The sequence below is a fragment of the Aptenodytes forsteri genome, unplaced genomic scaffold (assembly GCF_000699145.1).
Source record: "Aptenodytes forsteri isolate BGI_AS27 unplaced genomic scaffold, ASM69914v1 Scaffold41, whole genome shotgun sequence".
In the NCBI taxonomy this organism is placed as follows: Eukaryota; Metazoa; Chordata; class Aves; order Sphenisciformes; family Spheniscidae; genus Aptenodytes; species Aptenodytes forsteri.
The window spans coordinates 1572257-1585927 of NW_008796211.1; the positions used below are offsets into that span (position 1 = coordinate 1572257).

General features: G+C 36.7%; 1 protein-coding gene across 2 annotated transcripts in view; it reads right to left on the reverse strand.

Moving 5' to 3' along the window:
* The window catches only part of CETN3 (centrin 3), an 11841-nt gene extending 742 nt beyond the window's left edge, over positions 1 to 11099 (reverse strand). Inside the window, exons 1-4 of one of the 2 annotated variants that reach the window (XR_658001.2) lie at positions 10967 to 11099; positions 9074 to 9188; positions 6356 to 6547; positions 1620 to 1804 (exon numbers count right to left, since the gene is read on the reverse strand). Coding sequence is in view for 1 of the 2 variants with exons in the window: in XM_009288272.1 (XP_009286547.1) it covers positions 1761 to 1804; positions 6356 to 6547; positions 9074 to 9182 (345 nt within the window). In the remaining variant the exon portion in view is untranslated. Of the gene's footprint in view, positions 1 to 1353; positions 1805 to 6355; positions 6548 to 9073; positions 9189 to 10966 lie in introns of those variants that run through there. The other variant, XM_009288272.1, reaches the window with a different exon arrangement.
* Between the last annotated feature and the right edge of the window lie 2572 nt (positions 11100 to 13671).

Consider the following 13671-nt stretch of genomic DNA (forward strand, 5'->3'; position numbering starts at 1 on the left):
ATCCTTCAACTCTTATTTTTCCCCTTTCCCAACTATTATACTGAAATGAATATAAAAGAAATAAAGTATGTCCATCCTATATATAGCAGAATTTTTCCCCACAAACACCAATCTTCATCTGGCAAATATTTCATGCTGTTTTATTTATTGAGCAAGAACCTGCTTATAAAATCCACCTCCAATATAGCACAGAGGAAGTTTTACTCAAACAATAAGACTGACATTAACTGAAACATTAACTGAACATTAAGACTGCAGTTTCCTGGCAAATACCAATTACTCCTTCACTCCCACAAATTTCATATTAATTTGATCCTTGCCATTTTTTGCCATTACATTTTCATAATTAATTTTGAAAAAAATCAAAATGAAAACATCTCAACAAGAAGAATGTCCTTTCCTAGCAAAGGCTGTTCAAAAGACGTCTCTCTGAATGAGAGTAATCCAGCAGGGAAATCTCAGCTGATGGCCACGTACCCCACTGGGGTTCTACATGAGGTGTCTGTTCATAATACTTGATCAGTTACACGGAGCCACTGCTAGTCACTTTGAATTGCTATAACCTTCTCTATGAATGGACTGGTATTGATGGCTTAATAGAAAGCAACACAGTATTTCACAGATAAGAATGTTACAATACACACTTGAAGAATAACAGGAAAAAACTATTAACTTTGATGACCTTAACTTCTGTCTTCAATAAATTCCAAGCTCCGACTCTTTGTGCAGGGCAAACCTGTTCATGACCCCAGGATTATTGAGAGTTAAAAAGCAGCTGCTTTTCTGACAATAAAGATGAACACAGGATTAACCAAGATTTAAAGTTACATTTTTTGATATATAAGGAGAGCGAAGTTTAGAAAGAAGAAACTACAACTAATATACAGGAAATCTGGAAGATCAACCTACAAGAACTCTCCTGGAAGACATCTGGCAAACTAGAAATACATACAGTCCCTTCAACTACTTCAAAAGTTCATTCCCTGATGCTTTTCGTCTAACTAGATACTGCAGAAAGAGCATCTACTCATCATAAACAGTTGGCATTGTCTCCACAGCTATCAGAGCTGTAGATACTGAAGAGAGCGCTGCTGGCTGACATCTGGATGATTTAAGCACATTTTTGATACAGTTTATCACCATGCATAGTGGCCTGCCCTTTGCTATCACACAGGGGTAATACAGAGTTAAAAAACTGCATCTTTGAAGATGCAAATGCTTGCTTTTTTAATGTTACCATTCATCTAGAACAGCGGAAGCACAAGCCTATAAGCGAAAAAAAATTATTTTCTCTGAAGGATTTTACATTATAGTCTAGTTCAGATTAAACTACAAAAATAAGACTTACAAGTAGCAATAGTAAAGAACATTTTATTAAAATGGAAGTTTGTCAAACCTTATGTATCAAAACTAAGGCCACAGCTAATGCTAACACAAAGTCAACCTCAAAAGGTTCTTATAATATGATACAATTTAGAAATCTTATACAAAGCTATTTTACAAATGACTACTCAAACATTCTGAAATGCAGCATTACATACTTGTTCTAAAATGATATATCAATTATTCTAGTGATAATATTTAATGATACAAAGTACTGAACTATCAGTGCATATAACCTGTCTTTATTTTGGTCCTGTGACGAAAGTAATTTTCTGTATCACGCCAGCTACGGAATTGAAAGGAAGTACAAAACATTGTAATGGAAGCTGCCGATGATTCCTCCCTTTTGTGCTGAGTTCATTTCTTTTCTTCTAATGCTAAATATCGCCCGTCATAATAGCAATGAACTCTTCTTGATTGACTGCAGAAAAAGAGAAAATTGTTAGACAAACAGCAAACATCCATAAACTATAAACTAATGCATATATGTACAGTACTTTTTACTTAAAGGTTTCCCAGTTCGTATTTGTTGTGTCTGATTCATCACTAATCAGTGGTTACAAGTTTGGATTTTTTGCTTCTAGAACAACAGAGATTTTGCACTTCTTTTTTCATGTAAAAGGAAAAGTTAGAATGCGAGCTTAATTATGTAGAATACTTAAGCCAGAATCTAGCTTGTATATAACAAGCTATTATTTCTAATTATGAAAGTAAAAATATTTTCGAAGTAAAACAAGATAGAAAAAAACACTGAGAAAAGTATGTAAAAAGATGGCTATGCAAAAACATAATACATTATTAGGATTTTTTAAGATTTATAAAAATGTTAAAAATTATACATAAATTTTATTCAATAAGTGCTTCTCAAGCAACAATACTGCAGCTCCAGTTACAATCAAACTCAGTTTTATTCTTAAAATCATGATTCAGACATTTATGTCCAAACCGCCCCCCAAGCCCAAACCATGCTATTCTTCTCTCCCTCAAATCTGTAATGCTTGCCAAATACAAAATGAATTTTAAGATCATTTACTAATGATTCCATAAATTAGCTAGAATTAAAATGGACTTTTGACAAGCTTTTCCCCATCTGAACTTTCTTCATTCTTCAGTTATAATTAACAGAAATTTTACGCAAATGTACTTGAAGAAATCAAGTCATAATAATAAATTAATTAGCAGTCATTAATTATTTTGCTGCACTTATACCTGAGCTATTGACCTTACTCATATGTTAAGACAGAGCCACTGTAGAAGAGTTAACCAATGAACATATTCACTCTGCAACTAATTACTGTAGTGGGGAATGATTAGAATAAGTCAGTGGTATGGAAAAGACCAGACATGTATGAAGAATTCTCCCTGACAATTATCTGTCCCAGCCAGTGTGCCCAAGCTATTCCTAAACAAAGCACTGCAAAATAAGAGCTACATTTACAGCTAGCAGAAAATTAAACAAATTCGAGTATGTTATGGAATAAAAAAAATAAACCTAAATCTGCCCCGTTGCGACACATGTCAAAAAATATGAAACAAGTAGATCTAGTCTAGCTTAGGACCCTATACTCTGAAATATCAGTCCATCATATAGCTACATCATGTTCTACTACACATAAGCACTATGATGTCTGTATGACTTTAAAAAGCATTTCCACAGCTTTATCACAGTAACAGCACAATAACAGCACAAATACAAACATCCTCCCCAAAATACTCTCTGGCTTAAAACATCTTTGTTAAACAATCCTGCAAAGTGGAAATACAGTATTACAATGACAAACAAATTTTGTAACATTCAAACAAACTGCGAAGAGAAGCGTAGTTACAATTCCCAGTAACCCAGTTAATCCCAGTTAATCCTCCTCAGATTTAGGATCTGTTCACAAGCTAAGTACAATAAAATCAGAAGCAATCAGTGTCTTTCTCAGCATCAGATTTCCCTCAATTCCATGACATAAATGATCATAAAAGAACAAATTAGTATAACGGCTAATATGAAGAAAATGTTGACTTAGACTCTGGAGAGTTAAAGGAGCATATTATTTCAGCGGTGGCTTTTTTCTAATTTTTCTAATTCTGTGCCAAAATCTGAGACCTAAGACTGGATCGTGTTTCCTACAGATGCATCGACACAAGACGACAAAAACTGCATGAACTGACAGCATGGAGTTTCTAAAAATAGCCATACTCCAAAACAGAAATTGTTCCTAAGACCGGGAATACGAAAATAAGACTATTTATGTTTTTAAGGCAGACAGAAATATGTCAAACACACTTTCTTCTACAGAAACTTATGTACAGTGTACCAGTACAGCTCAGTGGTTTTGCTGGAAACACAAGGGTTCAAGTAGCCTGGGTATCACACAACAGACCTTATTTCACGATGAGCAAAACAATCTCTCAAACATAAAGGGTGTTAAACCACAAGTGGTATTATTCCTGTATTTGAAGTATCAATTAAAAATGCTACCAACTAACAGTTTCAGATACTTTTTTCTGGCAGGAAGAGAAGGAGAATTAGATGGCAGCAAGATTTTGCTACGTGACCCAGATGTTTGAAGTTAAATGGAACAGTGATTCACAGGATTATTTACTTTTTCAGAATGAATCTTAAAAAGCGAGAAACGGCATCAGTTTTCTTTAAAGAAAACACAGAGAACCTTAAGTGTAAACAGCACCATATACAAACATTATACTGTCAATCTTCCATATTCGATCTCGTGCTTGACTGCTCTAACAAAGAGAATGAATGGATGAATGAGTAAGACAAAACTAGACCACCCACTCTTAGGTGATCAATTTCAATTCAAAAATGTAGCACTGACCCAAAATAATTATGACTCAGTAACCTTCCTGAAAGGAGCTAATGGTCTACATTCAATCTGTAGTGACCAAATAGCCACATGACAAAAAACCATCCTTGATCCATGATTCTGACATCTCAGTTGGCAGCTCCAGGAGAGCAACACAGCACAAAACGTGCTTGCAGATGAATTCTACTCTCACTCACCTCTACAGCTGCACCTTCCAAAAAAGAAAAACGAATCTTAAAAAAAAGTAAAGCTAGCAATGCAATGTCCTTCACTCTCACTCACCCCTACAGCTGCACCTTCCAAAAAAGAAAAAGTAAAACGAATCTTAAAAAAAAGAAAAAGTAAAGCTAGCAATGCAATGTCCTTACAACTCTTCCTTTTAAAAGCAAAACAAGCTCAAAATTAAAGTATCTACCTAGACATCTATCAATCTAATGGATTGAGAAAACAGGCATCATTCCTTGCCTGCTATACAGCTACTGAAAAGGAAGTAAATAGGTATCCTATTGTCTACCAGAATTCACAGCTGCAATCTTGTGTGTCACTGAACACAGACAGGTGCCTGAAAACAAGATTTGCAGCTTTCACTATACTGACCTGCTTCAATTATCCTATAGGAAACGCTGAGAGAAAACAAAATCTATTTTCTCAGGATGCAGCTCCGAGAAAATCTGATCAAGCACTGAGACAGTTCAGGGATCTAAGTAGCAAGAAAAACAACACTTAAAAACCTACATGAATAGTTTTCTCCTGGCTTAGCTCCCCTAAACACCTCACCTATGGGATCAGATACTGCCAGTGCAAGACACAGCTGAGAACGTGGAGGAACATCAGAATTATGCAGTATAGATCTGTAAAGGAACCATGGCCTCAGACCACAGAAAGATATCAGAAAACAATAGCTCCAAAAGGAAAGAAATAACACTTTTCCCAACACTTACTTTAGTAATAACAGTGTCAACATTAATACTCTTCTGGCAGTTGATTCACTGACCTTTCACTATCTTTGTCTCCAGTCTCTGTATTTACACCACTACAACGGAACAAAAGGTTCGCATTTCCACACCACTGACCATCTTTAAATGTCCTGCTCTTCCTCTTGAAAGAAAAGGGGTTGTTTCAGTACTTGAGTAATTGTATTCCCAAGTGTGGAATACCATCTATCTCAAACAGCACAGAGGGCAGGAGTGTCTGTCACAAGGCTGACAACACAATTTTTTTTCACCAGTAGTGAGAGTTTTGAGTCCAACAGATGCAGTGGCTCACAAGTAGAAATACTATTGTAACTGGGAAAGTTGATGAACCGCTAGTGAAATCTCAGACACGAGTCACCATCCAGAAAGAAAAACTCAGAAGTAGGTTTTGATGACTGTTAAAAAATGCAGCGTTTATGTACATGGTCTCAAGTGAGCAGTCCCTGAAATTCCGGTATTAAGGATTCTGGTGTAAACGTAAGGATGTTTTCAAGCTAATGAAAATAAACAAAGTTTCAGCGTTCACAAAGATTTAATAAGCATAGTATCAAACTGGATTTGTTAATTCATTCTTTATCTAGCTAATAAAATCCTTCTGCAGCCCCTCTGTATGGACCTTGTCAATTGCCCAGAGCCATTTTTCACACTATGCTCTTCAGCACTCTGAGGTTCAGAGTATGTTAAAGACCCATCGAAGCTGATCCTGCAATAGACCCAGGGTGCATCCAGCATGATTTACTAGCTTAATACTCCATGCCTGACTAACACGCTGAAATCACAACAGTGACACATCACCACTTAAGAAATATTGACTAGGCGATCGAAAGAGTTTCTCTTAGCACTTTAATCCTTTTACTGATTTACAAGGAAATAAAACTGTAACGTAGGTACATGGAATCTCCCATGTACCAGTTCAATTACTTCCACCTTCAACTACACTTTCACCAATCTTTTAATAGACAATAGTTGAATAAGAGTTAGTGGTGAATCAACTTGAGAAATTAACTTGATTTTTAGACTCCAAGATATGATTCCAGGACTAGTCAAAAATAACAAATTCCACTATTTGTAAGCCAAATTAAGTTTGAGCTGAAAGTTATCTAGAAGGAAACCAAAGAGGACATTTTCACAACAAAACCACATTTAAAAAGGGGACTATATGGGGTTTTCTTTGCTAACACGTACTTTCTCCATCTCCATCCTTATCAAATTCTTCAATCATAGCCCGTAGTTCTTCATCAGACATATTTTCACCCAATTCTCTAGCAACCCGGCGCAGGTTTCTCAGACTTATTTTACCAGAGTCATCATCATCAAACAATTTGAATGCCTTGAGTATTTCTTCTTGTGGGTCTCTGTCCAATATCCAGTCTGTCACTGTAAGAAGGATACTTAAATTAGACTAAAAAATTCTGAAGGGTAAACTCAGAATGACCATAGCAGATTGAGGCAATACGAAGAACACACACTCCTGATTTCACCCTTTCTTTCATTTTTATATAGTTCAATTCAACATGCATATTTGTTTGGCCGTTATCTGACCTTTCTTTCTCATCTCTCTTTTCCCAAGCTGAGTTTCTCTTTGGGACATACCTGTTGCAGTGGAAAGCTACACGGCAATTTAGACACAGTCACGCTTTCAACGCACCTTTCAATAGGAATTACAAGTATACACATGCCTCCTCTGTTCCAAACTTACCTTTCAGAAAAAACATCAGCTCTGACAGATGAAGACATGTGAGTTTTTTTATTTTATACGTTTTGATCAGGATAGAGTTTTGACTTGGAGAGACCATTGAAACATTAAGTAATGAAAAACATTCACATGGAACCTCTCTTTTAGACACAAAAAACCTAAGCCCAGGGGTTATGAAAAGGGCACTGCTATGAACTACAAGATGTTAATTCTGAAAGGATTCATCAGTCTTTATTATTCCTTTTATCACAACCATTTGTCAGTTTCTGTAACAGAAAAGACAAACTTGCCACGTAAAATATTCTTCTAGTAATTATTTCAGACATTTCTGGAACCAACTGTAAATATCTTCACATCTTTGTACCTGCTAGTCTTGTATTACAGGGCTTGCTATTTATGACTTTCATCAAGCCATTAAAAACACATCAACCCCATTTGTGCATAGAGAACCACTTAGCATCTGCTACTGTCTGCAGATGGAACGCCTGCTCTGGCTTAGTGAACTTGACAGGAAAAAATTAGATTCAAGCTCATATAAGCTCACTACAGCAATGAAGTTTATATGTCTACATAAATCCCTCAGGTTTACATTAAATTTAAGTATTTTCATTTAAAACAACTACGCTGCATGACAGTATCGCATCATTTAAAAATTCTACCTTCCGTGGCAAGAAGACAACCGCAATGTTAGCTGAAGAACAATAAAACACTATGTCTCTAAATACCATAGGTAACATTATTGTACAAAAGAAGACAAAACGTAGTTGCATCTTTATACATTTCAGATGGGCCATTCCTACATTTAAAACCATAAATACCATTAAACTATGAAAAATTGATAGCTCAAGAATTGCTTAGCTATATTCAGCAGCTCTTCACAATTAAAGCTTCTATGATCTATTTTCTCTAACTCCCTGATCTTTCTGCTAGAAGTGGTATTATGTTTAATTCTGTGTCAAGGTCATACTGCATCATAGCAGCACTCAAACCCCATTCAAATTTCGGGACAGGTTCGATCGCCTTCCAAGTGTATGTTGTACTTTCTACAAGAATTTTCCTAGCTTCTCACAGCACTTTTTGACTGCCCATATTGATAGCCAGGACAGAATCAGGAAACAATGAACAATGACAGGATTAAATATCAGGAATTAAGAAAGAATCACACAGTAATTAAAGTATATTCAATTATATAATATTATAGCATAATGATGCACTTATTATTATTGCTATTAAATCAATACGCTCACTTTACTTTTTTTAATTTATTTTAAATTAAATCAGGACTGAGCACGTGTATTTCCCCATAGACTTTATTTTTGGTTCTTTTCTGACTTATAATTTGCTTTAACCCGGCATACAACTACAAAAATATTATCTGTCATTAACTACACATTTTGTCCAATCCCAACTTGTTAAATCATTAAAATTTGCCACGTTTCAATCATTAGCTGTGTTGCCACATTAAGTAGATTGTTATTCGTAGCCAAGAGGAAATACACATGTACTACATTGGGGATTGGGTTTTTTTCAGAAAATTTACAGAAATCTAATACCGTGAACACATGGACTGGAATAATGAAATAGAGATATAAAGCCATAAATGGAGAAATCCCACACAGCTTTTTTTTTTGGTAAACACAAATTGTATGCAAAAGTATAAGTTATGTGTAACAACCAAAAAAAAAAAATCTTCAAATAATGAAATGCCACTGTTTTTATTAACAGTTGAAAATCCTTTAAGTACAATATTTAACGTCTGCTTCAATTTCTCTTATCTTTGTTATATACGAAGTCTGTATTCAGTTTACAGTTTGCCTGTGTATACACTCCTTCCCGTGAAATTCAATGCCAAATACTTTTTCCACAGCAGGAAGGAGAATCTTACAAAATCCATAAACACAAGAATATCTACATTTTAAGTTAGCATTTATTCCTTTGTGTTAGTTTGAAAAAGATTAGGACTGTGTATACTATTTCCTTTTATACTGTGGCTATCATTAATCTCTGCATATCAAACTGAGTATTCAGAATACAAAAATTTATTTTCCTGCACTATTGACTTTTATTAAGAAAAATATGAAATGAAATCTCCCACTTCTGTTTCTTAATGGTACTAGATAACTGAAAAAGTACACAAAGTACTGCTTCCAAATTGTAGTCACTACTACACGCTAAATTTCTCTAAAGGTACACAATCAAACACATACCAACTTCATTAAAATCTTCAAAGGTGATCTTGCCTGTCGCTTCTCGATCATAATCTTTAAGTATTTTCAGTACATCAGCTTTTTTCACATCAAAACCCAAGGCTCTCATTGCCACCTTTTGGAATAAAATGGAAGTGCAACCATAGATGAAGATTAAAATACGGATTTAACAGATTTCTTTTTATTTTCAGTAATTACCTTCTTGCCCAAGACAGAAGGTGTGTATCAGTGGTTTAGCAACAACAGTAAATAAAATTAATAAAAGGAGAAAAACTTTGGATATAAAAATCGCTTAAAACTACTACTAGCAAAGGGAACATCAAGCTACAGTGAAAAAACTAGCCTTTGCATTTTCAGGGATTTTACAGACTGGACCAAATGCTTCTTGGAACAAGAAGATTTATTTTCCTCACTTCCAAAAACATTTCAAGTACTGACCCTTTTTCGAAGGTATAACTGAAAATCATTCTTTAAATTATTCTTCTTCAGTATTCATACTAAGTGTGTATATGTTTACGGGTTTACAAGTCCTCTTACAAGTAACTTTACTGCTTTTCCAACGAACAACATAAACCAACCTATTTTTTATTTTTCCATTAGGTTAGGAGTACACATTTAGTTTCCCATTTGAACTGAGATGGCAATTTCTCAGCACACACTACCATAACTTCCTCCAAGCTGATGAACATACACTAAACCAGAAGTGGAAAACCACAATCCTATTGTATGTAGCCTTTCAAAAATCTATGCTATATGCTGATTTTGTAGAGAAGGAGATAGTTCTTTATGTACTTCCGTTCTTCCATAGTATTATCTTCAGGGCCACAATATTTAATTAGACAGCTAAGAAACAGCTTTGCAAGTAATCATTACAACTGGGAATTCAAAGCATACCATAATTGGAAAAAGCATATTAAGAGTCCCGAAACAGTCCCCAGTACTACCCCACTCGCTGTGGCTTCCAGCAAAGATAAAATACCTGAACTCTGAAATAAAGAGAAGGGAATCACTATACCTAAGACATTCCTGTAACAGCAATTAAAGTAAAAATAAGACTTTTTTTTTTTCTTCTCTCCCCTCTTTGAGTTAGTTGGTAGAGCCAGAATGTTGAGCCAGCAGGTTGGATTAGGTATTCCCTTCCAAAAGAATATCACCCAATACATGACAGAAACACTGGCCTCTCCAAAGCCACTTTTTGTTCTTGATGCAGTATAATTAGAATAAAAATTCCTAGAAGATTTAAAGAGACTTTAATAAACTTCATGACTATTTCTAGAGACTTCCAGCTGGGAGGACTCACTAGGAAAGACTGCCATCCTAGCCTCCATTTGCCAGTAGTTATCAACAGGAGAAGCCTTTTTTGGGAAGGGAAACTACTGAGCCTCCCTTATGCACAGCAAATAGCATACCTCATTCCTACAATCCATAGGCTCCCTGTTGAAAAATGCAAGTGGGTAAGCTTTGGCTTGTAGTCAAGGGTTTTACAAATTTGATTTACATCTTTTACCTAAGCCTCTGAAACCTGTGGATTTTCACAACATCAAGCTTTAGATCATACAGTGCCTTCAAAAAGAACCAAACAGCTTTCCAAGAGCTTTTCCCACTTAGTCATCTGTCCAAGCTAAACCCTGGGGAGCATTCAGACCAGTGTTATGCAGGATGCTACGGCACTTCTGTTACTGTGTCAAGTATATAGTGTAGGAAGAAAAGCTCATTCTTACACCAATCCAGTATTCCCTTTTCTTTCTTTCCAAATATCCTCACTCCTTCAGCCCAGCAAGAGATCTTGAACATGGAGCATTTTTTAAAGACACAGCCAACATCTTAAAAACTCACTAAGAAACAGATATCTATTATCTGCCATAAAATTGTTTAAATGAAAAAAACTTTTACCTTTAATTCATGATAATTTATTGCTCTATCTTTGTCTGTATCAAACAACTCAAAGGCATCTTTAATTTCTTGCTTCTGTTCCTCAGTCAGTTCTCTTCTCTTCTTTTTTTTAGTTTTGTCTACCGAAAGCTCATTCCTGTGTAAGAAGAAAGAAATTAAGTGTAATTGATTTCTACTGGGAAGATACCACTGCAGATACCATTTTCCACTGATAAGAAACTCACGATAATTGCACAGATCATTACCTTCCCCATTCAATCTTTTCCCAGCTTGTCCTCCCAGCTTAAAATAACACTTGAAATAGACAATTCCTTTGTGAAAGCTCAATACCTCCAATCCCCCACCCAAAATAAAATCAGCACAGGCTTTTTGGTTAATAAATAACAACAACAACAACAAAAAAGAGGGTAGAAAAACTACCAGTTAAAAAGAATACTTAAGGTTACAAACTAGATCAGCAGTTGAAATGATACAACTCCTGAAAATACTTTATTTCTAAACTGTAGCTTAGAAGAAAGAATTTTGAGACAGACAGGCCACTGGAGGCTTAACTAGGCTAGACAACTGGGTCGTCTGGCTACTGAAGTGGGCGTTAGGTGCCACAAATCGGCTTTGTTGCCAGTTACAGTTCTTAGGTAAATGGCATGTATGGATTTTTTTAAAAACCTTTAAATCACACACGCTGTTCTAAAGCCTTTTTGCTCTGGTTTTGGTATATACAAAAGAGACAAGCCCCCCAAATCAGCAAATCTTGCTCAAAGACAGCCCTCTTTTCCTTGGCTAGTCTAGAAATAAGATCAAATTTTCAGGTAACAGACAGAAAATACACGATTCATATATTGGGAACAACAGTTGAAAAAACTGAAAAGGATGGCACTGATAAAAGGTACTTTGGGCCAAGCTAGTAAAGTGTAAATTTTGCTGTAACTGTGCTTTATTCGCACCAATGAGATTGACTGCTGTACCCAGAGTAATGGCCTGGAAGATGTCCATTTCAGAGCAAGAACTCTAAAAAAAAAAAAAAAAAAGTAGTACATTTGAGGTAACAGCTGATATCAACTAAGGCTGTTGCAGTACTCAAGGTACACTCCTGGAAGAAGCAGGCATGTGTGAGGCTTGGCAGCATGCCGTGATGAGCACGGCTAATTGTAGCAGTAAATCCCCTCCATTCTGTGATCATGAGGCCACATCAGATGTACTGTGTCCAGCTGTGGACACCCCAGTACAGAAAATGGGTAAGGTCTAAGGCAGACTACCATGCCTGGTGGCTGCTGTGCATGGTGCATGAGAAGCTGAGGGAGCTGGGTTTGTTTAGAGCAGGGTGAGTGGGGCAGCGGGACCAGGTGGGGAAGGGCTAAGGAGAGGGGATCCAAGTCCTTCACTATCTAGAGGGTTATTACACAGAGGACAGCGACAGGGTCCCCTCAGAGGAGCACAGTGAAAGGACAAGAGGCAACAACTACAAAATGCAACAGGAGAAACTGCAGCTCAGAAGACAAACTTGTAGCTTGTTTCTCTAAGGGGAAACATTTTCCCAGTGCGAGCGTTTATGTGCTGGAACAGTTGCACTCAGAGACCGAGGAGTCTGCCTCGTCAGAAATTTCTGGAACCCAACTGAAAAAGGTGCTCAGCAACCTCATTCAGTTTTGAGTGGGACCCGCTCTGAGCAGAAAGCTGGACTAGATGACTTCCAGAAGTCCTTTCTAACCTAAGTTATTGTATAATTTAGGTTACGCTCTCAGGAAAAGGTTTTTTACACTCATTTGTTTATTTGCACCAGAGACAAAATGCAAGCTCTGTCACCTACTGTAAAATGCATAAAAATTACTGATGAGTGAGCAGAAAACTGCTTTTCAAGGATATTTATTTTCCAAATCTCCCGTAATGAGCTGCTTTTCCTTCTCCTTTGTCAAGGATTTGCTAATTTTAATCAAAACCAAAAATTAAACACACAGCTGGGATCTAGCTTTCAAGAACCACTGAAACTACACCAGTAAGAATTCCAAATATAGACCAGAAAAGTGCAAGCTGCGCAAGCTGGACCTGCCTCAGACCACAATATCCTCAAAGAGCAAGTCCTTAGCAGGCCAGTTGAGACAGCATGATTTCACACAGGCTTTGGATTACCGTAGCTTTTGCAAGGATGAAAATAACTCTGAGCTGGCTACATAATTAGGACTGGGAGAGTAGCTCAGATCCAGAGAGAGCCCACATTTTGTGAGCAGCGATGATGAAATCCATTTAGCAGTCTGAAAGCAGATTACCGTGGAACTCTTCTGGAAGAAGGATCTAGCTACTCAAGCATTTTAGCATAAAAGAATTTTTATAAAAGACGGAGCAGTACTTAAATGCAACTAGTTTAGTGCCACTTCTTCTACAACCACTTTTCCTATATGAAGCGTGAAGTTCTCAAGCCTTGAAAATGAAGGATCACGTATGCCACATAAGCATATTAATGACGCTCGAAGACAAGGATTTGCCAGTACAGAATTTATAAGCCGGGCCCCTTCACACAACAGTTACTGAATCCGAATTAAAAAAAAAACAAAACACAAACCCCCAAAAGCCAACAGCCGAACTTAACGCCTATTAAAAGGCTTTCTGAAGGTGCGTTACTTTAGGCAACCCACAAGCGAACCTCTCAAAGCGAGGCCCTCAAAGGAGGGCCCCACCCTCCCTCGGTGTGCAGACGGCGGCCGGACCTG